This window comes from Gallinula chloropus, assembly GCF_964237585.1.
Source record: "Gallinula chloropus genome assembly, chromosome: 2".
NCBI classification, from domain to species: Eukaryota; Metazoa; Chordata; class Aves; order Gruiformes; family Rallidae; genus Gallinula; species Gallinula chloropus.
In genome coordinates this window covers 1,233,084-1,257,448 of record NC_140086.1, presented here as the reverse complement: position 1 = coordinate 1,257,448, position 24,365 = coordinate 1,233,084, and the positions used below count along the sequence as shown (strand labels likewise).

General features: G+C 55.4%; 1 protein-coding gene across 1 annotated transcript in view; it reads left to right on the top strand.

Annotated features, from left to right (window-relative positions):
• Positions 1-7,051: 7,051 nt before the first annotated feature.
• Positions 7,052-24,365, top strand: part of ARHGAP39 (Rho GTPase activating protein 39) — a gene marked incomplete at its 3' end in the record, with an annotated part of 194,330 nt that continues 177,016 nt past the window's right edge. The window contains exon 1 of the mRNA XM_084260477.1: positions 7,052-7,166. Coding sequence (XP_084116603.1) covers positions 7,156-7,166 — 11 coding nt within the window. The 5' untranslated portion in view covers positions 7,052-7,155. The remainder of the gene's footprint in view (positions 7,167-24,365) is intronic.

The window sequence follows — 24,365 nt, the reverse complement described above, 5'->3', positions numbered from 1 at the left end:
GGGAAAAAATTATTCCCTGGGAAGGTGTTGAGGCACTGGAAGAGGTTGCCCAGGGAAGCTGTGGGTGCCTCTGGATCCCCAGCAGCATTCAAGACCAGGTTGGATGGGGCTTGGGCAACCTGGGCTAGTGGAGGGTGTCCCTGCCCTTGATATGGGGGTGGAAGTAGATGGCTTGTGTCAGGAATGGTGTGGCGAGGAGGACCAGGGAAGTGATTGTGCCCCTGGGCTGGGCACTGGGGAGGCTGCAGCTGGAGTGCTGGGTCCAGTTCTGGGCTCCTCAGCATCAGAAGGACATTGGGGGGTCCTGGAGCGAGTGCAGAGAAGGGCAACCAGGCTGGGGAAGGGGCTGGAGGGCAAATGCTGTGAGGAGCAGCTGAGGGAGCTGGGGGTGTTGAGCCTGGAGAAGAGGAGGCTGAGGGGAGACCTTCTCCCCACCTCCCCTGCCCTGCCAGGAGGGTGCAGAGAGGTGGGCAATGGTCTCTTCAGCCAGGGGACAGGAGATGGGACAAGGGGCAATGGGCTCAAGCTGCCCCAGGGCAGGGTCAGCTCAGCTGGGAGGGAAAAGTTCTTCCCTGGAAGAGTTGTGGGGCTGTGGAACAGGGGCCTGGAGCAGGGTCAGGGCCTGGCACAGGCTGCCCAGGGAGGGGGTTGAGTCCCCACCCCTGGGTGTGTTTAACAGAGGGGAGATGAGGTGCTCAGGGATCTGGTTCAGCACAGGACAGGAACAGTTGGACTTGATGATCTCAAAGGTCTTTTCCAACCTTGTGATTCTCTGTGAGTGGGTGGCCTCTGTTGGCCTCAGCAGGAGGTGACTCCCACCAGTGCCCCTTCCCTGCCAGGATGTTTGATGGAACAGAACCAATCTCTGGCCATGCACAGTTGCTCTGCAAACACACAGCAAGGCCAGCACTGCTGGGTAGACACAGGGAAGTGTACAGCAGAGCTTTGGTCCTGCTCCAGCTCTGGAGAGCTGGTTCTTTGGAGCCACAGCAGGATTGGTGTGCAGGGTGCAGAATGACCTTGGCTCCAGGCTGGTCCAGTCTTTATTAATGATCTGCATGATGGAGTACTGAACCCTTGACACCAAGCTGGGAGAAGTGCTTGATAACACCAGAGGGTCGTGCTGCCATCCAGAGGGACCTGGACAGGCTGGAGAAATGGGCTAGCAGGAACCTTGTGCTGTTGAACAAGAGCAAGTGCAACGTCTTGTAGCTGGGGAGGAACCACCCCAGGCATGAGGACACTGAGACATAGAATCCCAGACTTGGTTTGGTTGGAAAATACCTCTAAGTTCATCAGGTCCAACTGTTAATGTGGCACTGCCAAGTCCAACCACTGAACCATGTCCCCAAGCACCATGTCCACTCTTCTAAATGCCTCCAAGGGGTGATGACCCAACCACCCCCCTAGGCAGCCTGTGCTTCACACCCTTTTCAGGGAAGAACTGTTTCCTAATACCCAATCTGAACCTCCCCTGATGCAACTTGAGGCTGTTTCCTCTTGTCCTATCACTTGTTAGGTGGGAGAAGAGACCAACCCTCACCTGGCTACACCCTCCTTCCAGGAAGTTGTAGAGAGTGATCAGGTCTCCCCCCTCAGCCTCCTTTTCTCCAGGATAAACACCCACAGTTCCCTCACCCACTCTTCATCAGACTTGTCCTCCAGGTGCCTCACCATCTCTGTTTGCCCTTCTCTGGACCTGCTCCAGCACCTCAATGTCCTCCTTGTAGTGAGGGGCCCAAAACTGAACCCAGCACTCGAGGTGCAGCCTCACCAGTGCCCAGTCCAGGGGGATGATCACTGCCCTGGTCCTGCTGGCCTCACCATTCCTGAAACAAGCCAGGATGTTGTTGGACTTCTTGGCCACCTGGGCGCACTGCTGGCTCATGTTCAGCCAGCAGCCACCCAACACCCCCAGGTCCTTTTCCTCCAGGCAGCTTTCCAGCCACCCAGCCCCAAGCCTGTAGCGTTGCCAGGGGTTGTTGTGACCCAAGTGCAGGACCTGGCATGGAGCCTTCTTGAACCTCATCCCGTTGGCCTCAGCCCATCGATCCAGCCTGTCCAGATCCCTTTTTGGAGGCTTCCTACCCTCAAGCTGATCAACACTCCCAACACAACTTGGTCTCCTAGAATCATGTAATGTGTTAAGTTGGAAGGGACCTTTAAAGACCATCCAGTCCAACCCCCTGCAGTGAGCAGGGACATCTTCACTAGAGAAGGTTGTTCAGAGCTTCATCAAGCCTGACCTTGAATATCTCCAGGGATGGGGCCTCCACCACCACTCTGGGCAACCTGGGCCAGGGTCTCACCACCCTCAGAGTGAAGATCTTCTTCCTGAGGTCTCATCTAAACCTGTCCTGTGCTAGTTTCAAACCATCACCCCTCATCCTATCGCCCTTACAAACAGTCCCTCCTCATCTTTCCTGTAGGTCCCTTCAGGGACTGGAAGGGGCTCTGAGGTCCCCCCTGCAGCCTTGTCTTCTCCAAGCTGAACAAGCCCAACTCTCTCAGCCTATCTTCCTAGGAGAGGTGCCCTCAATCCCCTTGTCCAGGTCACTGATAAAGATATTACACAGAACTGGTCCCAGTACCAGGCCCTGGGGAACATCACTTGTGACCGGCCACCAACTGGATTCAACTCCATTCCCCACAACTCATTGGGTCCAGCCACCCAGCCACTTTGTACCCATCAAGGTCCAGCCATCCAAGCCATGAGTCCCTCCAGGAGAATGCTGTGGGAAATGATGTCCAAGGGCTTTACTGTTACCTTATTAGTATTAATACTATTAGTATTAATACTATTGTATTATCCACGGCCTTTCCCTCATCCACTAAGTGGATCACCTTCTCAAAGAAGGAGATAAGGAGGGCCAGGAGATCAGGAGAGACCTGCCTTCCATAAACCCATGCTGACAGGGCCTGATCACCTCATTGTCCTGTGTGTGCTGTGTGATGGTGCTGAAGATGATCTCCACCCTACCAATGGGGCTGGGGGTCACCCAGCTGGAAAGAAGCTCTGGAGAAAAGGTCCTGGTGGACACCAAGTTGAACATGAAGGCAGCAGCAAAGAAAGTTATTGGTGTCCTTGGGTGTTTTGGGAGGAGCACTTGCCAGCATGCCAGGACTTCTGAGGCCACATCTGGAGTACTGCGTCTAGTTCTGGGCTCCCCAGTACAAGAGGCATGGACATACTGGAAAGAGTACTGGATTGGGTCATGAGGATGATGGACTGGAGCATCTCTCATGTGAGGAAAGGCTGAGAGAGGTGGGACTCTGTAGCCTGAAGAAGAAAAGGTTCAGGAGGGAACTCATCAAGGTATAGAAGGAGCTGAAGGGAGGGTGAGCAGAGGATGGAGCCAGGCTCTTCTCAGTGGTACTCAGTTCCAGGACAAGATGCCATGAGCACAACCTCAAACACTGGTGGGGGGGTTCCCTCTGAATGTCCACTCTGGTTTACTGTGAACATGACAAACAGTGGCATAGGCTGCCCAGAGAGGCTGTGGAGTCTTCATCCTTGGAGATATTCAAAAGCCACTTGGACATAGTCCTGGAGAACCAGCGTTAGGTTGAGGAGAAAGGTCAGACCAGATGATCTTCAGAGGTCCCTTCCAACCTCAACCATTCTGTGATCCTTTGAGTTCTTAGCAAGTGGCTGCTGTGACCACAGCATGTCCCCTGAGTGGCCACCTCCAAACCTTGGCTGCTCCCTCTTGATGTTGTTAAACCTGATATGGGACCCAGAGGTCCCCTCTCCAGCTTGAGGCAGGTGGCAGAGGGGAAAAAGTGGTGAGAAGAGATGAAAGGGACATTTCTGATCATCCCCCAGACTCATGTCGTGTACCAGCCCTGGGGGTGCTGGTGAAGACCCTTCCCTGATGCCTGTGAGACCCATCAGCCAGCACGAGACAAGCTCTTCAGCAGTTGGTGGAGAAAGTAGAGTTGAGGGAAAAAAACGATGTGAGATTTGCTGTAGGATGGATCTGCTGAACAGGCAGAGAAACCTGCTCAAAGCCAGGGGAGCAGGGGGTTCAGAGGGGTGCAGGGGGTGCTGTGGGGTGCAGAGGGTGTAGGGAGCAGGGGGGTTCAGAGGGGTTTAGTGGGGTGCTCTGGGGAGCAGGGGGTATGGGAAGCAGGGGGGTTCAGAGGGGAGCAGGGGGTACTGTGGGGAGCAGGGGGTGTGGGGAGCAGAAGGGTTCAAAGAGGTTTAGTGGGGTTTTGGGGGTTTAGTGGGGTGCTGTGGGGAGCAGGGGGTTAGAGGGTGCTGAGGGGAGCAGGGAGGGTGAGGAGCAGGGGTTTCAGAGGGGTTTAGCGGGGTGCTGTGGGGTGTCGGGGGGGTGCTGTGGGGAGCAGGGGGTGAGGAACAGGGGGTTCAGAGGGGTTTAGTGGGGTGCCAGGGGGGTGTCGGGGGGTGCTGTGGGGAGCAGGGGGTTAGGGGCTGCTGTGGGGAGCAGGGTGGAGTGGGGAGCAGGGGGTTCAGAGGGGTTTAGTGGGGTACCGTGGGGTGTCAGGGGATGCTGTGGGGAGCAGGGTGGAGTGTGGAGCAGGGAGGGTTCAGAGGGGTTTAGTGGGGTACCAGGGGGTTGCCGGGGGGTGCTGTGGGGAGCAGGGGGTGTGGGGAGCAGGGGGTTCAGAGGGGTTTAGTGGGGTTTAGTGGGGTGCGGGGGGGTGTCGGGGGGTGCTGTGGGGAGCAGGGGGTTAGGGGGTGCTGGGGGGAGCAGGGGGTGTGGGGAGCAGGGGTTTCAGAGGGTTTTAGTGGGGTGTCGGGGGGTTAAGGGGGTGCTCTGTGGAGCAGGGGGTGAGGAGCAGAGGGTTCAAAGGGGTTTAGTGGGGTGCTGTGGGGAGCAGGGGGTGTGGGGAGCAGGGGGGTTCAGAGGGGTTTAGTGGGGTGCCAGGGGGGTGTCGGGAGCTGCTGTGGGGAGCAGGGGGTTAGGGGGTGCTGGGGGGAGCAGGGAGGGTGGGGAGCAGGAGGGTTCAGAGGGGTTTAGTGGGGTGCTGGGGGGTTTAGTGGGGTGCTGTGGGGAGCAGGGTGGAGTGGGGAACAGAGGGTTCAGAGGGGTTTAGTGGGGTGCTGGGGGCTGTCGGGGGGCGCTGTGGGGAGCAGGGGGTTAGGGGGTGCTGGGGGGAGCAGGGAGGGTGGGGAGCAGGGGGGTTCAGAGGGGTTTAGTGGGGTGCTGGCGGGTTAGGGGCTGCTGTGGGGAGCAGGGTGGAGTGAGGAGCAGGGGGTTCAAAGGATTTTAGTGGGGTACCAGGGGGTTAGGGGGTGCTTTGGGGAGCAGGGGGTTCAGAGGGGTTTAGTGGGGTACCGGGGGGTGTCAGGGGGTGCTGTGGGGAGCAGGGGGGTTCAGAGGGGTTTAGTGGGGTGCTCTGGGGAGCAGGGGGGTTGGGGAGAAGAGGGGTTCAGAGGGGTTTAGTGGGATGCAGGGGGTGCTGGGGGATGCTGTGGGGTGCTGGGGGTTTAGTGGTGTGCTGTGGGGAGCAGGGGGTGTGGGGAGCAGGGGGGTTCAGAGGGGTGCAGGGGGTGCTGTGGGGAGCAGGGGATGTGGGGAGCAGGGGGGTTCAGAGGGGAGCAGGGGGTGCTGTGGGGAGCAGGGGGGTCAGGGAACAGGGGGTTCAGAGTGGTTTAGTGGGGTGCCAAGGAATTTAGTGGGGTGCCGGGGGGTTAAGGGGGTGCTGGGGGGAGCAGGGGGTTCAGAGGGGTTTAGTGGGGTTTAGTGGGGTGCTGGGGGGTTAGGGGGTGCTGTGGGGAGCAGGGTGGAGTGGGGAGCAGGGGGTTCAGAGGGGTTTAGTGGGGTTTAGTGGGGTGCTGGGGGGTTTAGTGAGGTGCTGTGGGGAGCAGGGGGTTAGGGGGTGCTGTGGGGAGCAGGAAAGGCGGGGAGCAGGGGGGTTCACAGGGGTCTAGTGGGGTTTAGTGGGGTGCTGGGGGGTTAGGGGGTGCTGTGGGGAGCAGGGGGTGTGGGGAGCAGGGGGTTCAGAGGGGTTCAGAGGGGTTTAGTGGGGTGCTGGGGGGTTAGGGAGTGCTGTGGGGAGCAGGGGGTGTGGGGAGCAGGGGGTTCAGAGGGGTTCAGAGGGGTTTAGTGGGGTGCTGGGGGGTTAGGGAGTGCTGTGGGGAGCAGGGGGGTCGGGGAATAGGAGGTTCAAAGGGGTTTAGTGGGGTGCTGGGGGGTTTAGGGGGTGCTGTGGGGACCAGGGGGGCTGGGGAACAGGGGGTTCAAAGGGTTTTAGTGGGGTACCGGGGGGTTAAGGGGGTGCTGTGGGGAGCAGAGGGTGAGGAACAGGGGATTCAGAGGTGTTTAGTGGGGTGCCAGGGGGGTGTCGGGGGGTGCTGTGGGGAGTAGGGGGTGAGGAACAGGGGGTTCAGAGGGCTTTAGTGGGGAGCAGGGGGTGGGGAACAGGGGGTTCAGAGGGGTTTAGTGGGGAGCAGGGGGTTAGGGGGTGCTGTGGGGAGCAGGGGGTGTGGGGAGCAGGGGGGTTAAAGGGTTTTAGTGGGGTACCGGGGGTTTAGGGGGTGTTGTGGGGAGCAGGGGGGTCGGAGAACAGGGGGGCTCAAAGGGCTTTAGTGGGGTACCGGAGGCGCTGTGGGGACTCCATGGGGAGGGGGGGGGGTGGTCGCGCGAGACGGAGGCGCCCTCCCCCCGCTCCCCCCCCTCCCGCCTCACCTGTTCCCCTCGCCGCACCGCGCATGCGCACAGGCGCTGCCCGCAGCCCTGAACTACCCCTCCCACGAAGCCCCGCGCCTGTTCCCGCCCTTTCCCCTCTCAGAGGCGGAGGAGGGAGGGGGCGGGTCTTACGGTGGGCGGGGCCAAAGCGGGAGTGGCTGAAACCCCCTTCCAGGCTCCGCCCACCCCGCCTCTCCCCATTGGCGGCGCCGCCGTTGTCGCTGGTGACGGCGGGACGCGGTGGGGCCGCCGGCCTCAGTCTGGTGGCGGCTGGGGGGGGGGCGGAGCGGCCGCGGGGTGACCGGTTGCTGAGGGGGTCGGGCGGGAGGGGGGGGTGGGTGGGGGGGGGGACGGACGGACGGCGGCGGCTCTTCGTGTCTATTTTGAGGGGGGTGGGGAGTCCCTCTTGGGGTTGCTTCAGCTTCTTCCTTCGCCGAGGAGACTATGGGAGGCCGAACCGGGGCCGGGGGCACCGCCGAGCGGTAGGACCGCCGGGAACATGGCGGAGAGGTGAGAAAAACCGGGGCCGCGGGGTTGGGGTTGAGGCGGGAAAGGGGAAAGGGGGGGGGAACAACGGGGCTTGAACCCCCCCTCCCTAATCCACCCCATCCCCGGGGCGCTGAGGTGGGGGGGGGGGGGGGCTGGGCCGATCAGGCCCAGCCCCCCCCCCCCCCCACCTCAGCGCCCCGGGGATGGGGTGGGGGGCGTTTGATCCCCCCCCCCTAAATCGGGGGAGGGTCTTTTGGGCCTCCCCACCCCTTATACATCTCCCTCAGGGTTATAGGGTGCCCCCCCCCTCTTTCTTTTGGGGGGGCTCCGAGCGTTGTTTGCTCCCCCCCCCCTCACCTTGAAATAGGGGGGGGGGTGTGTTCCCGCCCTCTTTGGGTGAGGGGGTGTTTTGGGGTCTCAATGAGGCGGGGGGGGGCAGCGCTGAGTTGTTGGGGGGTTTATTTGCGGGGGGGGTTGTCGTTGTGTGTCCCCCCCACACCTGCTGTGTGTGGTGGAGGGTGGGATCTTCCCCCCACCTTGGTTTTTGGGGTGAATCCCAACCCCACTTTGCCCCCCCACTCTCCTTTTTTGGGGGGGGGGGGTGTTTGGGGGGGTGCTGGATGCGCCCACCTGGTGTCCTGTGGTTGCAGTAGGGAGATGCGGAGTGAGGAGGGGGGGGTGGGGAGCTGGATCCCAACCCCACCCTGATTTCTAGGGGTGCATTGCTAAAAGGAGGGGGGAGGGGACTGGATCCCACGGTGATCTCTTAGCGAGGGGGGGGGTGGGGTGGAGGGGCTGGATCCCACCCTGCTGCCTATGGTGGGGGGGAGGGATGGTGAAGGAGGAACTGGATCCCTGGATTCCACCCCCCCCCCCATCCCACGCTGCTCCCTATGGAGGGGGGGATGAAGGAGCTGGATTCCCCCCCACATCCCACCCTGCTCCCTATGGAGGGGGGGATGAAGGAGCTGGATTCCCACGCTGCTCCCTATGGAGGGGGGGATGAAGGAGCTGGATTTCCCCCCACATCCCACCCTGCTCCCTATGGAGGGGGGGATGAAGGAGCTGGATTTCCCCCCACATCCCACCCTGCTCCCTATGGAGGGGGGGATGAAGGAGCTGGATCCCCCCCCCATCCCACCCTGCTGCCTATGGAGGGGGTGATGGTGAAGGAGCCAGATCCCTGGATCCCCCCCCATCCCACCCTGCTCCCTATGGAGGGGGGGATGAAGGAGCTGGATCCCCCCCCCATCCCACCCTGCTGCCTATGGAGGGGGTGGTGGTGAAGGAGCCGGATCCCTGGATCCCCCCCCACCTCACCCTGCTCCCTATGGAGGGGGGGAGGAAGGAGCTGGATCCCTGGATCGACCCCCCCACACCCTCCCTGATCCCTGTGGAGGGGCTGGATTCCACCCTGCTCCCTGGGAGCCTTATGGAAAGGCTGGATCCATCCCCCCCTCCCCCCAAATCCTGCTTCCAGTGGATACTCAGCGGGGTGGGGGGGTTGTATGTGTGGATTTAGGGATGGATAACCCCCCCCACCCATGGGATGCAGCCAGGGGAGGTATTTTTGCAGAGGTGGAAGGTGTGGCAGGGCGAAAGGGGGGGGGGAAGTTGCGTGGGGATGATGATGGGGGGGGGGGGTTAGGGGGGTTTGGGGGGGATGTGGAACAGGGTGGTGTGCGAGTGGGTGTGGATGCAGGGATGGGGCTGCCTGCAGGGATGGGTGGGCTGGGGGTTGGCAGGGATGGGGGTTGGAGGGGGGTGGGGGGGTGGGAGAGGCGGGTGCCGGGGCTGCAGCAGGGAGCGAGCGCAGCGGTTTGGGGAGGGGTGGGGGGGGGGTGGTGGTGGGGAGCGGTTTGGGGTGGGGGTGGTGGGGGGGAGATGCCACCCTGGTTTTGGAGGAGGAGGAAGAAATGGTTGTGCTGGAACAGGGTGTATTTATTTCACGTGGCGAGCTGCTGGTTGGGGATGGAAGGAGGTGGGGGGGGGTGTCTAATTTCTCCTGCTGCTCCCCCAAACCTGCATCCTCCAGCTGTAAAAACTGCAGGATGGGAATTTTCTCCCCCCCAAACCCCTTTTTCCCCTCCATCCCCCCCTCCTCTTTCCTTTGCCATACCAGTTTAATCAACCCTTGGGTGACCTCTACGGATAAACCCGCAGCTGCTGCGCTCCGGTACCTCACCTGCCACACGCAGCTGGGTGGGTTTAAAGGCTGAAGAAGAGGATGAGGAGGGAGGGGAGGAGGTTAAAAACGCTTTTAAGAAGAAAATAAACGATGCTGGGAAGCTTGGTGGGAGCTATCAGGGACCTACAAGCAGCAGGTGGCTTGGCCAGGGGTGTGCCACTGGCTGGGTGGGTTTGGGGGGGGGGGTGTTGTTAGTGAGGTGTGATGCTGTTCTTCATCTCCACTGGGCTGGTGTTGGGTGGTTGGTGTTGTTCCCCTTCCCCATCCTTATGGATGCTTGGTGGATCTCCTCTGTAGAAGCTCCTGCTGTAGCTGCAGCTGAATGTTAATACACCACATGATCGTTTAAAAACAGCGTGATTGCACCCTCATTTGAGGGGGGGGGGAAAGTGGGGGGGGGGGGAAATCTGGTGCCTTCATTTGTGGTGGTGTTTGAGAGCTGTGGTGCTGGGCTGTGGAGGGGGGGGGGACCCAACGCCCTGGTGATTCCAGCATCTGGCTGCTGAAAAGTGCTTTGCTGATGACTTTTTTTTTTTTGGGGGGGGGGGGAGTTGGGGGGGGGGAGAGGACTCAGTATTTGGTGCTTGTGGATGTGAGTTAGTCTGTGGTTGTGAGATCTTGGCTTCATGCTTGCAAGATGCCCTCTCCAAGCTGGTTGATGAGTGTCTTGCTCTGTGCCACGTGCCTCATATTTCATTAGGTTGGGGGGTGTGTTTTTTTTAGGGGGGGAAGAAGCTATAGTTTGGGGGGGGAAGGTGTATTTGGGGGGGGAGGGAAGAAGCTTCATATTTCTTCCCCATCACTTAAGATGAGTGGCTGGAGCTCAGGCCATCTCGTGCTGCTACCCTTCCTTCTGGTCCAAGGGAAGCAGAGGCATCTCCCATGGGGGTTTTAAGGATCCCAACCCATCAGCAACCAGCAGCTCCTTTTCTTCCTCTCTTGGCTGGTCTGGTCACTCCAGTGTTCAGTTTAAAACTGGGATTAACCAAACTCTGCTCCACAGTTGGAATCACCAGTGTAGCTCATTCTACCGGTACCCTGGGGCGGTTTTCAGGTCTCTAACGAGTCTTTAACGTTAATCTCAACGGCTTGAGTTATGCTAATGCCTTTGGGAGAGAGAATTCCAGTGTTTTTTCCTTTGGGAAGAAAGATGTCCCTCTCTACTCTGCCCTTGGGAGGCCCCAGCTGGAGTCTTGTGTCCAGAGCTGGGGCCCCAACACAAGAAAGATGTGGGACTGTTGGAGAGGGGTCAGAGGAACCACGGAGATGATCAGAGGGCTGGAGCAGCTCCCCTATGGAGAGAGGCTGAGGGAGCTGGGCTGGTTCAGCCTGGAGAAGAGAAGGCTGTGGGGGGACCTCATTGCAGCCTTCCAGTCCCTGAAGGGAGCAGAGGAACAGGAGGGGAATCAGCTTGTTCAAAGGTCAGAGACTGGCAGGAGAAGGGGGATGGAGTGAAGCTGGAGGAGGGAAAGGTTAGAGGAGATATTAGGGGGAAGTTCTTTGCAGAGAGAGTGGTGAGGGGCTGGAACAGGCTGCCCAGAGAGGGGGTGGATGCCCCATCCCTGGGGGTGTTCAAGGCCAGGTTGGCTGGGGCCCTGGGCAACCTTGTGTAGCTCCAGGCCTGGAGGTTGGTGTCCCTGTCTGTGGCAGGGGGGTTGGAGCTGTGTGATCCTTGTGGTCCCTTCCAACCCAGACCAGTCTATGAGTCTATGATTCTATGGCACAAGTCTGATTTGCTCACATCGTGTGTTGAGGCCTCTTGGTCTCCAGCAAAGTCTTTCCTCTGATGCTAAAAGAGCTGCTGACGGGGTGTTTCCCACTGAAATCTGGGTTTGCCATATTCTTCCCGTTGCAGATCAAGACAAAACCAAGGTCTAGCATCATCTGTGAGCCAGATGTCTCCCTGTAGCTCCCTTCCAAAGGAGAAGCTGCTAGTCAAGATCCCTCAGTGGCTTAAAAAAGAGGGGAGGGAGCAAACTTGCTGTCCTGCTGGTGAAATGAATATTGCTGATCTAGAGGTGCCTGAGAAGCGCTCGCAGCTGAGTTTCCATGATTTATTGTTAACTTGAGGAGCCTGTAATTCCTGGGTACACTCTGCATGGCTTAAATGAGGTCATTAACTATCCTAATGAGAGGAGGAGAAATGATGGAGTCTCCCATAACCTGCAGTGCTGAGGGAGAGAGAGAAAGAGAGAGGAGATGCAACCAGTTGGCCAAGAGCCCAGAGCTTTGTTGTAGCTCAAGAAAAGGTGGGATGGATGGATGGATGGATGGATGGATGGATGGATGGATGGATGGATGGATGGATGAGGATAAATGAGGATAAATCAGGAGCCAGATGGTCTTTACTGGGAAGATCCCACCTCCCTTGTGTGCTATGGGAATCGCTCCCGGGGTGTTGAGGTGAGGTGGTGGGAGCAAGGAGGGGATGGAGAACTGTGGAGTCCTTTAGGTTGGGAAAAGACCCTTGAGATGGAGTCCAGTAAGAAGGTTGGAAAGAGAGGGAGGTTGCTCAAGTCTGGACTCTTAAACTTTGTCAACTGATAGGGTGCTTCCCAAAGGATTTTCCTGATACCTGTGGCAGTGAGCGTGTGATTGGTGGGTGCACAGTTTGAGGTTGGATTTCAGGGAATTCTTATAATTAAGTGTTTTTGTTGCTGTCCTGGAAAGAGCCACTTTCTACCTTGGTTGCAACCATGAAATGTTGGGAGTTTCTGGTTTTTTGGTTAGTCCTTGACAGCTGTTTCAGCTGCTAAACTTGTCTGTGACACTGGCCATGTTCTTCACAGAATGTTAGGGGTTGGAAGGGACCTCAATAGATCATCTAGTCCAACCCCCCCTGCCAGAGCAGGGTCACCCAGACTAAATCACACAGGAACACATCCAGGTGGGGTTTGGATGTCTCCAGGGAAAGAGACTCCACAGCCTCTCTGGGCAGCCTGGCCCAGGGCTCTGGCACCCTCACAGGGATGAAGTTCCTCCTTATGTTCACATGGAACTTCCTCTGCTCCAGCTGCACCCACTGCCCCTTGTCCTATCATTGGACATCACTGAGCAGAGCCTGGCTCCATCCTCCTGACTCTCACCCATATAAACATGAATAAGGTCACCCCTCAGGCTCCTCTTCTCCAGGCTGAAGAGGCCCAGCTCCCTCAGCCTCTCCTCATAAGGAAGGGGTTCCACTCCCTCCATCACCTTGGTCACCCTGTGCTGGGATCTTTCAAGGAGTTCTGTGTCCTTCTTGAGGTGCCCAGAACTGGACACAACATTCCAGGTGGGGTCTCACCAGGGCAGAGCAGAGGGAGAGAAGGACCTCTCTTGACCTACTAACCACCCCCCTTCTCCTTCACCCCAGGATGCCCTTGGCCTTCCTGGCCACCTGGGCACACTGCTGGCTCATGCTCAGCCTGCAGTCACCCAACACCCCCAGGTCCTTCTCTGCCTGACAGCTCTCCAGCCAGTCTCCCCCAGCCTGGAGCGCTGCAGGGGGTTGTTCTGTCCCATGGGCAGCACTCTGCACTTGGCCTTGTTAAACCTCATCCCGTTGGGCTCAGCCCCTGGGTCCAGCCTGTCCAGATCCCCCTGAAGATCCTCCCTACCCTCAATTTCCTTCTGATTTAAGAATATTTTCCTTCTTCTTTTCATTCTTCCCAGCCTGTGTTGTGTGTTTCAGACACAGCATCATGGATTATAACTACAGGAGTGATAAGACAGCATCATCTTGAAGGATGAATAGTGGACCAAGAACCTGATGGCTGAGAGAACTTCTCCAACCCATCAACTAGGAGAAGCTGTAGGGTTTCCAGACCTTTTAGATAACGTGTTGAACCCCAGATTGTGTCCAAAATAATCATAAATTATTAATTTTTTTTTAAAAAATAAGAATTTTATGGAATGCCTGGCTTCTAAAAAATAGGAAACCAGCGTGGTTGGTTTGACGTCAGAGCTCCTGAGCACCAGGGCAGAGCAGCCTGGGAGCACCATGTAGCTGGTGGTGGATCTGGTGTGTGTTTTGTTTACAGAGCTGCTCCCCCACCTCTTTAATATTAAAAAACCTGGAAAATCTGGGACAATCCCAGCAGCCCTCCTGTATGTAACTATCTTTAGAGCCGCGGTTGAAAGCTGCCTTGGTGACTGTGGTTGTGATATCTACAACTTATCTCTCAGTTGGGACTCAGAAGTCTTCAAAATCCTTAAGCTGGGCCCAGCAGGATCATGGAATTGTGGAGTTCTTTGGGTGCAGAGTCTAGTTTGGAGGTCTGGATCTCTTGGTGTGTCCCAAGGGGCTCTGCTTGGTCCAGGCGTGTTCATCAGTAACCTGGATGAGGGGACAGAGTGTACCCCTGGCCAGCCTGCTGGTGATACCAAACTGGGAAGAGTGGCCAACACACCAGAAAGCTGTTGTTCTTGAGGTTGTGATAAGCAGCACAGAGTCTAGTTTGGAGGTCTGGATCTCTTGGTGTGTCCCAAGGGGCTGTGCTTGGTCCAGGCGTGTTCATCATTGACCTGGATGAAGGGACAGAGTGTACCCCTGGCCAGCCTGCTGGTGATACCAAACTGGGAAGAGTGGCCAACACACCAGAAGGCTGTGTTGCCCTCTGGTGAGAGCTGGACAGGCTGGAGAGTTGGGCAAAGAGGAACCAAATGAGATCCATTAAGGCCAAGTGCACCCAGGGAGGAGTAACCCCAAGCACCAGAACAGGTTAGGGGTGACCTGCTGGGAAGCAACACTGCAGAGAAGGACCTTGGAGTCTGTGTAGACAACCAGTTCTCCATGCTCAGCAGTGTGCCCTCGTGGCCAAGAGGCCAATGGGACCTGGAAGGCTGTAAGAAGAGTGTGGCCAGGAGGTTGGGGCAGGTTCTTCTACCTTTCTGGAGTCCTGTGTCCAGTTTTGAACTCCCCAGTGCAAGACAGACAGGGAGGTACTGGGGAGAGTCCAGCAGAGGGTGTGAGGATGATGAGGGGCCTGGAGCATCTTTGGTGTGAGGAAAGGCTGAGAGAAGCTGGGGCTATTTGGTTTGGAGGAGAGAAGAGAGGGGGAATCTAATATCTGAAGGGTGGGTGTCAAGAAGATGGGTCCAGCCTCTTCTCAGTGGTGCCCTTGGACAGGACAAGAGGCAACAGACACAAACTGGAGGACAGGAAGGTCCATCCCAACATGAGAAAAAAGCTTATTTACTGTGAGGGTGCCCAAGCACTGGGACAGGTTGCCCAGAGAGGTTGGGGAGTCTCCTTCTCTGGAGAGATCCCAAACCTGCCTGGATGCTGCCCAGTGTGACCTGCTCAAGGTGATCCTGATTTAGCAAGTGGATTGGATTAGGTGATGTCCAGAGGTCCTCTCCAACTGCTGCCATTTTGGGATTCTGGGAATCCTAGCATGATTTGGGTTGGAAAGGACCTCACATCATCAAGCATCAGCTGCCCTGCCATGGGCAGGGAGACCCTCCACTAGACCAGGTTGCCCAAAAACCCCATCCAACCTGGCCTTGAACACTTCCAGGGAGTAATAAGCCTGATGTTCTCAACTGGAGCTGCAGAAAAGGGGTTGTCTCAACTTTGTGCTGTCCCAGAGAATTAAGTCAATCCACAGTTCTCCACCTGGGTTTGAAAAGGACTTGACTTTGGTCCTGAATGTGTCCTTAAGCTGCATCAGATGCCAACAGCTCCTGTCACCACATGGGGCTTGGCATTTTCAAGATGTTTGTGGAGTCTTGAGCTGTAGAAATGTTCAGCAGGTTGGTGTACACAACTCTTCCCACAAACTACTTGCTTTAGATACTAGGAGGAGCTTCCTAAATCCCCATTCCAGAAGTGTCCTGTTGTGGTTTCTCCTTGTTTGGGTCATAGAATCCAACTAGATGGACCTTTAAAGGTCCAAACCCCCTGCCATGGGCAGGGACACCTCTCACAAGACCAGGCTGCTCAAGGCCCCATCCAACCCAGCCTTGAACACCTCTCTGGGCAACCTGTGCCAGGGCCTCACCACCCTCATAGTGAAGAATTTCTTCCTAAAACCCAACCTAAATCTACCCCCTTTCAGTTTAAAACCATTCCCCCCTCATCCTACATGCTCTTCTAAAAAGTCCCACCCCAGCTTTCTTGAAGGCCTCTGTAAGATCTCCCTGGATCCTTCTCTTCCCCAGGCTGAACAACCCCAACTCTCTCATCCTGTCTTCATAGGAGAGGTGCTCCAGCCCTCTAATCACATCTTCATGGCCTCCTTTTGCCCTGTTCCAACAGTTCCATGTCCTTCTTATGTTGGGGACTCCAGAACTGGACACAGTTCTCAAGATGAGGCCTCTCAAGAGCAGAGCAGAGGGGTTTCTTCTCCACCAGCACCCAGTATTAAGACCAAAGATCTGTGGTGACTTGTTCTTCTTCTGAAAGATTAAAGTTGTAGCAGCTCACCTCTAGTAACTTGCAACCACACGTGGTTTCAACCAACCAGAACACCCAACAACCTTCCAGCAACAACCCACAAAATGAAACCACAAGGAGTCTCCAGGGACCAGGCTGACCCCAGGAGTAAAATTTATGTGTAATCCAGTTGGGTTACAAGTTTCCTGATGGTGCAGCAGAGCTGGGGAGGACACTGGCTCTGAGGGATGGATTATAAATCATCCAGTTTGGATTTTTAGGCTGAACTGTAGCCCTTGTTGCTGGGCAGCAGCGTTTTTATGGTGTGCTGCTTTGGGCAGCTTTGCTCCAGACAGTGAATATCAGTGTGAGCTTCATTTTGGCTGATGGTTGAGAGGGCAAGACAAGAAAGATGGGGAACTGTTGGAGAGGGGTCAGAGGAGCCATGAAGATGATCAGAGGGCTGGAGCAGCTCCCCTATGGAGAGAGGCTGAGGGAGCTGGGCTGGGTCAGCCTGGAGAAGAGAAGGCTGTGGGGGGACCTCATTGCAGCCTTCCAGTCCCTGAAGGGAGCAGAGGAACAGGAGGGGAATCAGCTTGTTCAAAGGGCAGAGACTGGCAGGACAAGGGGGAAGGAGTGAAGCTGGAGGAGGGAAGGGTGAGATGAGATCTTAGGGGGAAGTTCTTTGCAGAGAGAGTGGTGAGGGGCTGGAACAGGCTGCCCAGAGAGGTGGTGGCTGCCCCATCCCTGGGGATGTTCAAGGCCAGGTTGTCTGGGGCCCTGGGCAACCTTGTGTAGCTCCAGGCCTGGAGGTTGGTGTCCCTGCCTGTGTCAGGGGGGTTGGAGCTGTGTGACCCTTGGGGTCCCTTCCAACCCAGACCAGTCTGTGATTCCATGATTCTATGACTACCAATGTTTTGATGACCTTTTCCCTCCGGTACCTTTAAATAAACCCCAAGAATCTCTTGTTTCTGTCTTCAGCAGCCACACTCTCCCTCCCTTGTTTTTGCTTCAGTGATTATTTCCTTACATGCTCTAGATAACTCATTGAACTTAGACCTTTCCTCTTCCTCCTCTGCCTCTTCTCAAAAATTAAACATTTCTGCTGGTTTATGTTTTTTTTCCCCCCACTTTACAACTAATCCAGGCTGGCTATTTTTAATTCCAGTTGCCAAGAAGCAAGGGAGGGATAAATCTACTCCAGGTGCTGAGGAGAAAGGAGTGGAGCACACTCCACACTGTGCCCTTGGAATTAGTCTTTACTCCTAAATTTACTTGCAGGAACCTGGTTGTGGTGGTTTGACTCTGACTGGAGGCCAGATGCCCACCAAAGTCGGTCTGTCACTCCCCTTTTTAGATGGACAGGGGAGAAAATAGATCTTGAGAGGCTCAGGAGTGGAGATAAGGACAGGGAGAGATCGTTCTGCAATCAGCATCATGGGCAGAACAGACTCAACATGGAATAAAAAAAAGAAAAACATCTGATTTATTGCTCTACACACAGACAGAAACCAGAGTGGGATAATGAGATCTTAAAACATCTCCCTCCACCCCTCCCTTCATCCAGACTCAACTTTATCCATGATTTTTCTCCCTTCTCCTTTCTGGGTGTCACAAGGGGAGATGGGGATGGGGGTTTGGGTCAGTTCCTCATGAGTTGGTTTCCTTCTTAGCTGGGGGGGGGGAGCATTCCTCACACTTTCCCCTCCTGCACTGTGGGGTCCCACCCATGGCAGACAGTCCTCCATGAACTTCTCCAACCTGTGTACTTTCCCAGGGGGCTTCCCGCTCCACCATGGGCTTCTCCACAGGCTGTAGGGACATCTTTCTCTCCTGGGGCATCTCCTTCCTTGACCTTGGTGCCTGCACAGGTTCTTCCATCTTCTCACTCCCTTCTCTGGAGGCAAAAAGCAGCTGCTTGTGGGTTTTTTTCCTCCTAAATGTGAATCCCAGAGGTGTTGTGACCATCGCTGATGGGCTCGGCCTTGGTCAGCGATGGGTTCACCCTTGACCTGGCTGGTGTTGGCTCTCTGGGGCCTACAGAGAGCTTCTAGCTGCTTCTTCAGACCACCCCCCTGCTCCACCAGAACCCCACCTGGCAACAGTGAAAGAACCTCATTGTGCTGTCCCAATGAGAGGTGCCTCATTTCTCTTCACCCCTCGCTGTTTCTTTGGCCTTAAAAGATCCAGGGATTGTATTTATTTTCTTCCTCTTGTTGCTGGGGCTGCTCCTGCCCTTTAATCCTTCTCAAGGACAGCTCTGCAAGAGGTGGTCCTCATGGATGCTCAATTTTTAGGGAGCCAAAGGCATTGCTTTGAGTTTTGGTACTGTCTGAATTGATTGTCAGGTGACTGGTCACCTTCATCTCTGCATTCTCAATTGATAATATTCATTATATTATCATTTAAGGCTGAGGGGAGACCTTCTCCCCACCTCCCCTGCCCTGCCAGGAGGGTGCAGAGAGGTGGGCGATGGTCTCTTCAGCCAGGGGACGGGAGATGGGCCAAGGGGCAATGGGCTCAAGCTGCCCCAGGGCAGGGTCAGCTCAGCTGGGAGGGAAAAGTTCTTCCCTGGCAGAGTTGTGGGGCTGTGGAACAGGGGCCTGGAGCAGCGTCAGGGCCTGGAATAGGGGCCTGGAACAGGGGCCTGGAGCAGGGTCAGGGCCTGAGACGGGCCTGGAGCAGGGTCAGGGCCTAGAACGGGGGCCTGGAGCATGGTCAGGGCCTGGAACAGGGGCCTGGAGCAGGGTCAGGGCCTGGAACAGGGGCCTGGTGCAGGGTCAGGGCCTGGAACAGGGGCCTGGAGCAGGGTCAGGGCCTGGAATAGGGGCCTGGAACAGGGGCCTGGAGCAGGGTCAGGGCCTGAGACGGGCCTGGAGCAGGGTCAGGGCCTAGAACGGGGGCCTGGAGCACGGTCAGGGCCTGGAACAGGGGCCTGGAGCAGGGTCAGGGCCTGGGACGGACCTGGAGCAGGGTCAGGGCCTGGAACAGGGGCCTGGTGCAGGGTCAGGGCCTGGAACAGGGGCCTGGAGCAGGGTCAGGGCCTGGAATAGGGGCCTGGAGCAGGGTCATGGCCTGGAATAGGGACCTGGAGCAGGGTCAGGGCCTGGAATGGGCCTGGAATAGGGGCCTAAACAGGGTCAAGGCCTGAGACAGGGTCAGGGCCTGGCACAGGCTGCCCAGGGAGGGGGTTGAGTCCCCAGCCCTGGGTGTATTTAAAAGACAAGAAGATGAGGTGCTCAGGGAGATTGTTCAGCACAGGACAGGAACGGTTGGGCCTGATGATTGTGAAGGTCCTTTGCAACCTTGTGATTCTGTGATTTAAAAAAAAATAGAACCTTTCCAAATAGTTGAAGCATTTTTAAAGCCTGATTGGGAACGAGATGGAAATGAGCAGGGACAACTTGTTAACTGTGACGTGTAGTAACCCAGTGGTGAAGTGTAGAGAGCAGAAGCCGCTATTCCCGCCGTGAAAGATGCAGAAATTTTGGATTCATGATCAAGATCTCATAAAACTTGCAGCAAATGAGGCCTGAAATAGACTGTCAGAGGGAGGAGGGTTTGCCTGTGGTATTTTTCATATGGTGTGATCTCAGAAGGTTTTGTTTCTGGGTTGAATGTTGATTGGAAGCTGTTTGTGGTATGGAGCAGAGCTTTTTGCCTTCATGGAATCGTGGAATGTGTTGGTTTGGAAGAAGGACCTTTAAAGGCCAGCTAGTCTAACCACCCTGCAGTGAGCAGGGACAGCTTCACTACAGCAGGTTGCTCAGAAGCCCCATCAAGCCTGACCTTGAATATCTCCAGGGATGGGGCCTCCACCACCTCTCTGGGCAACCTGAGCCAGTGATCACCACCCTCATATTGAAGAACCTTTTCCTAATATCCAACCTAAATCTCCTCTTTTCTAGTTTAAAACCATCACCCCTCATCCTATCACTCCATGCCTGTGGGAACAGTCCTTCCCCAGCTTCCTTACAGGCACCTTTCAGGTACTGGAATGCCACTATAAGGTCCCTCCTGGAGCCTTCTCTTCTCTAGGCTGAACAAGCCCAACTCTCTCAGCCTGTCTTCACAGCAGAGCTGCTTCAGCCCCCTGATCATTTTTGTGGACCACCCCATCAGGTCCACATCCTTCTTGTGTTGGGGGTTCCAAAGCTGGACACATCACTCCAGGTGAGGTCTCCCCAGAACAGAGCAGAGGGGCAGAATCCCCTCTCTCAATCTGCTGGCCACACCAGATGCACATTGGGGGCTCTTGTCCAGCTTTTCATCCACGAGTACCCCCAAGTCCTTTCCCTCAGGGCTGCCTACTAGATGATCTTTGAGGTCCCTTCCAACCCAAAGCATTCTATGATTCTAAGTTCATTCATTAGTGCTGACTTTAAATTGCAGATGGACTGGGAAGCAAACCCTTGCTAGAAAGGAGGGAGGAGTATGAGGGATCAGGGGGGCTTAGTGGTATCTGGGCTTGAATGGGGCATGGAGGAAGGATGCCTGAGGGGGGTTTGTCAGTGTTACAGCCACCAGTGATTGACCCAGCCCAGGATCAGCCCATACCTTACCTAAAGGTGACTTCCAGGCTGCTCTGCTCTTAATATAGTGAAGTCTGGGGATCCGGGGCAGCCACAGATTATTTGGGCAACCTCTTCCAGTGCCTCTCCACCTTCAGTGAAGAATTTCTTCCTAACATCTCATCTAAATCTACCCTCTTTCAGTTTAAAACCATTGCCCCTTGTCCTGTCACTCCATACCCTGATAGTAAGTCCCTCCCCACCTTTCCTGTAGGTCCCATTTGCCTACTGGAACACTACTCTAAGGCCTCTGTAGACCTTTCTCTTCTCCAGCCTGAACAACCCTGATGCTGTTCCCATTCAAGAGTGATGAGGCACTGGAATGTTTTGCCCAGAGAGGTTGTGGAAGCCCCTGGATCCCTGGAAGGGGTCAAGGCCAGGTTGGAAGGGGCTTTGGGCAACCTGGTCTAGTGAGAAGTGTCCATGCCCATGGCAGGGGGTTGGAACTAGATGGGCTTTGAGGTCATTTCCAGCCCAGACCAGTCTGTGATTCTATGGTTTCTTTACTGTGAGGGTGGTTGAACACTTGAAGATGATGCCAGGAGAAAGTGTGGCTGCCCCTGGATCCCTGGCAGTGTTCAAGACCAGGTTGGATGGGGCTTTGGGCAACTTGCTCTAGTGAGAGGTATCCCTGCCCATGGCAGGGGGGATGGAACTAGATGATCTTTGAGGTCCCTTCCAACCCAAAACATTCTATGTTTCTATGGTTTTGAAGATCTAAAGAGGAAAAAAACCCTTGATGTGTCAAAATCCATGCAGTAAAATAATACTGGGAGCCTGGGACTCCAGCTCTCTGGGCTGTGACTGGTTTTGACCATGCAGTCATAGAATCCCAGACTGGTCTGGGTTGGAAGGGATCCCAAGGATCAGAGAGTTCCAACCCCCCTGCCACAGGCAGGGCCACCAACCTCTAGGCCTGGAGCTACACAAGGTTGTCCCCTTCTTCTTTACCACTGAGGAGTATGGAAAACACTCTCTACACTGAAGCTTAGATGAAGCTTAGATGAAGTTTAGATGCTGAGATGCCTTCTTTGTGGTATCACCCCTACAGAAAGCACACGTGGCTGGTCCATTTGTGCTCTTGTCAGATGCATGTGGTTTCAGAGCTGCCTCTTCCCGAGGTGATGACATTTCTCTCTCTGCCTCGTTGCATTTTTATTGATCTCCCCTCTCTGCTCTGCTGGAATGTAAATGACTTTCCATGGGCAAACGTGTCTGGAAACCCAAGCTTTATACCATCCAGAAACGTTACTCTCTGAATTGAAGCTGTTGTAGTATGATTTTAGTTTTAGGGTTTTTTTAGGTTCAGGCCCCAGCTGGAGTCCTGTGTCCAGGGCTGGGGGCTCCCAGTACAAGAACTGTTGGAGAGGGGTCAGAGGAGCCATGGAGATGATCAGAGGGCTGGAGCAGCTCCCCTATGGAGAGAGGCTGAGGGAGCTGGGCTGGTTCAGCCTGGAGAAGAGAAGGCTGTGGGGGGACCTCATTGCAGCCTTCCAGCCCCTGAAGGGAGCAGAGAAACAGGAGGGGAATCAGCTTGTTCAAAGGGCAGAGACTGGCAGGACAAGGGGGATGGAGTGAAGCTGGAGGAGGGAAGGGTGAGATGAGATATTAGGGGGAAGTTCTTTGCAGAGAGAGTGGTGAGGGGCTGGAACAGGCTGCCCAGAGAGGGGGTGGATGCCCCATCCCTGGAGGTGTTCAAGGCCAGGTTGGCTGGGGCCCTGGGCAACCTTGTGTAGCTCCAGGCCTGGAGGTTGGTGTCCCTGCCTGTGGCAGGGGGTTGGAACTGTGTGATCCTTGGGGTCCCTTCCAACCCAGACCAGTCTGTGATTCTGTGATTCAACCCATGGTCTATCTGGGATATTTAGGCAAACAGTCCTTCCTCAAAGCCTAAACCCTTTCAAAAGACTCCAAATGAAATTCTGGGACAACGTGCCATGACGAAGAGTTACAGGTGGACTCCAAATGGAAAATGCTGCTTCTTCAAGACCCTGCCTTGCTTTCTTTTGGTATTCTGGAGAGTTAGGGGTTGTTTTTTGGGAGGGTGTTGTCCATCTGTTACATTACTCACGTTGAGGAATGCATCTCAAGCTGGCCCCGTCGCGCTGAGTACCCGCGCAAGGCTTTGGAGGATATGCAGATGTATCATCAGGTTTATTAGCAATTAAGCCTTCTCTTAAGTACTTTCTGAATCCTGTTGCCGACCTGAGGTTGGCTTTCTGGATGCTGTTGTTCTGCTTCCTAAGCTTCTTTGCTCCCTTTAATCTCACGTGTGCATCTGTGACTCCACGGCCCCACCAAGGCAGGGACAGGAGAAATCTTGTGGAGCCTTTTCCACGTGCCTGCTGCAAGTGTGGTGGCTGAGGCTTTTTAAAAAAAATCAATTAAAATAACAAAAACACAAATGCCTCTTAACCCTGACAGCATTTCATGTGGTCAGCAACATTTGGGAAGAATTAGGAGTGTGGGGGGAAAAACAAACTCCAACAAACCACCAGGCAGAAGAAAATCACTGTTTGGAGAAGAGTTGAGGGTTCTGTGTGTACCCATCTCTGGGCAGATCATCAGCCTCACGACAGGGCATGTGGTTTTCTTCCACTTCCCAGAGAAAAAGTGGGATTTGGGTGAAATGAGGTTGGTTGTTGAGGCTGCTGGACTCTGATTCCCAGCTTTGCCTCTTCTCAGCTAAGCGTGACCTCTGTTCCTCGCTGCTTGGGGGGGTTTGGTTTGCGTTTGGGTTGAGTTGAGATCATCTTTCATCCTTTGCTAGAGTGAAATACAGGTGTTTATAGAATCACAGACTGGTCTGGGTTGGAAGGGACCCCAAGAATCAGAGAGTTCCAACCCCCCTGACACAGGCAGGGCCACCAACCTCCAGGACTGGAGCTACACAAGGTTGCCCCATTCAACCTGGCCTTCAACACCTCCAGGGATGGGGCATCCACCACCTCTCTGGGCAGCCTGTTCCAGCCCCTCACCACTCTCTCTGCAAAGAACTCCCCCCTAATATCTGCTCTAAATCTTCCCTCCTTCAGCTTCAATCCATCTGTCAGAGCTCCCAACAGCAGGGCTGCAAGGAAGGAAACCAAAATTGCAAATGACTACGTCAACAGCCCTTTCATTTGAAGCCCTTTTCCTCTCCCCTTCAAGTTCTGCATATCTAACATCTCCTTCATGTCACCTTGAGCAATCTGTATCGTAGTGTGGCCGTTCAGTGCAGTGGATCTTATTAGTGTTTATAAATCTCTCAAGTGTGGGACACAGGGGGACATGGGCAGCCCCTTCTCAGTGTCTGTGGGGACAGGACAAGGGGTGATGGGCTCAAGTTGGAGCACAGGGAGTTCCACACCAATCTGGGGAAGAACTTCTTCCCAGTGAGGGTGAGGGAGCCCTGGGACAGGCTGCCCAGGGGGCTGTGGAGTCTCCTTCTCTGGAGCTATTCCAGCCCCATCTGGATGTCTCCCTGTGTGACCTGTCCTAGGGAGCTGCTTTGGCAGGGGGGTTGGACCCCATGACCTCTGGAGGTGCCTTTCAACCCCTACAATTCTCTGAATCTGTCATCATATGTGGGAAAGTAGGTGAAGCACGTGCCTAAAACAACACCCTTCTCTTCTCCCCAAAAAGAAACAAACTGAGGTTTAGAGAACACCTTGGCACATTTTCAGTCTTGGCCTTTTATTTTTTTTCAGCAGGAAGCTCTCTAGGTTTTTTTGTTCAAGGTAAATAATGTGCCTGGAACTTCAAAGTGCCTCTGCAGTAATTATTCTTCTGTCAAACTTGAGCTTGCCTCAGCAATGCACCTTTCTTCTTCAGCTGCAAGGGAGAAGGTGCTTGGACAGGGGGTTTTCATAGAGTTATAGAATCATAAAGGTTGGAAAAGACCTTCAATATCATCTAGCCCAACTGCACCCCTACCACCTATATTACCTAAGCACCTCATCCAACCTTTCCTTGAACACCCCAAGGGATGGTGACTCTACCACCTCTCTGGGCAACCCCTTCCAATGCCCAACCACTCTTTCTGAGGAGAAATTTCTCCTCATTTCTAACCTGAACCTCCCCTGGTGCAACTTGTAGCCATCCCCTCTTGTCCTATCGCTGGTTAT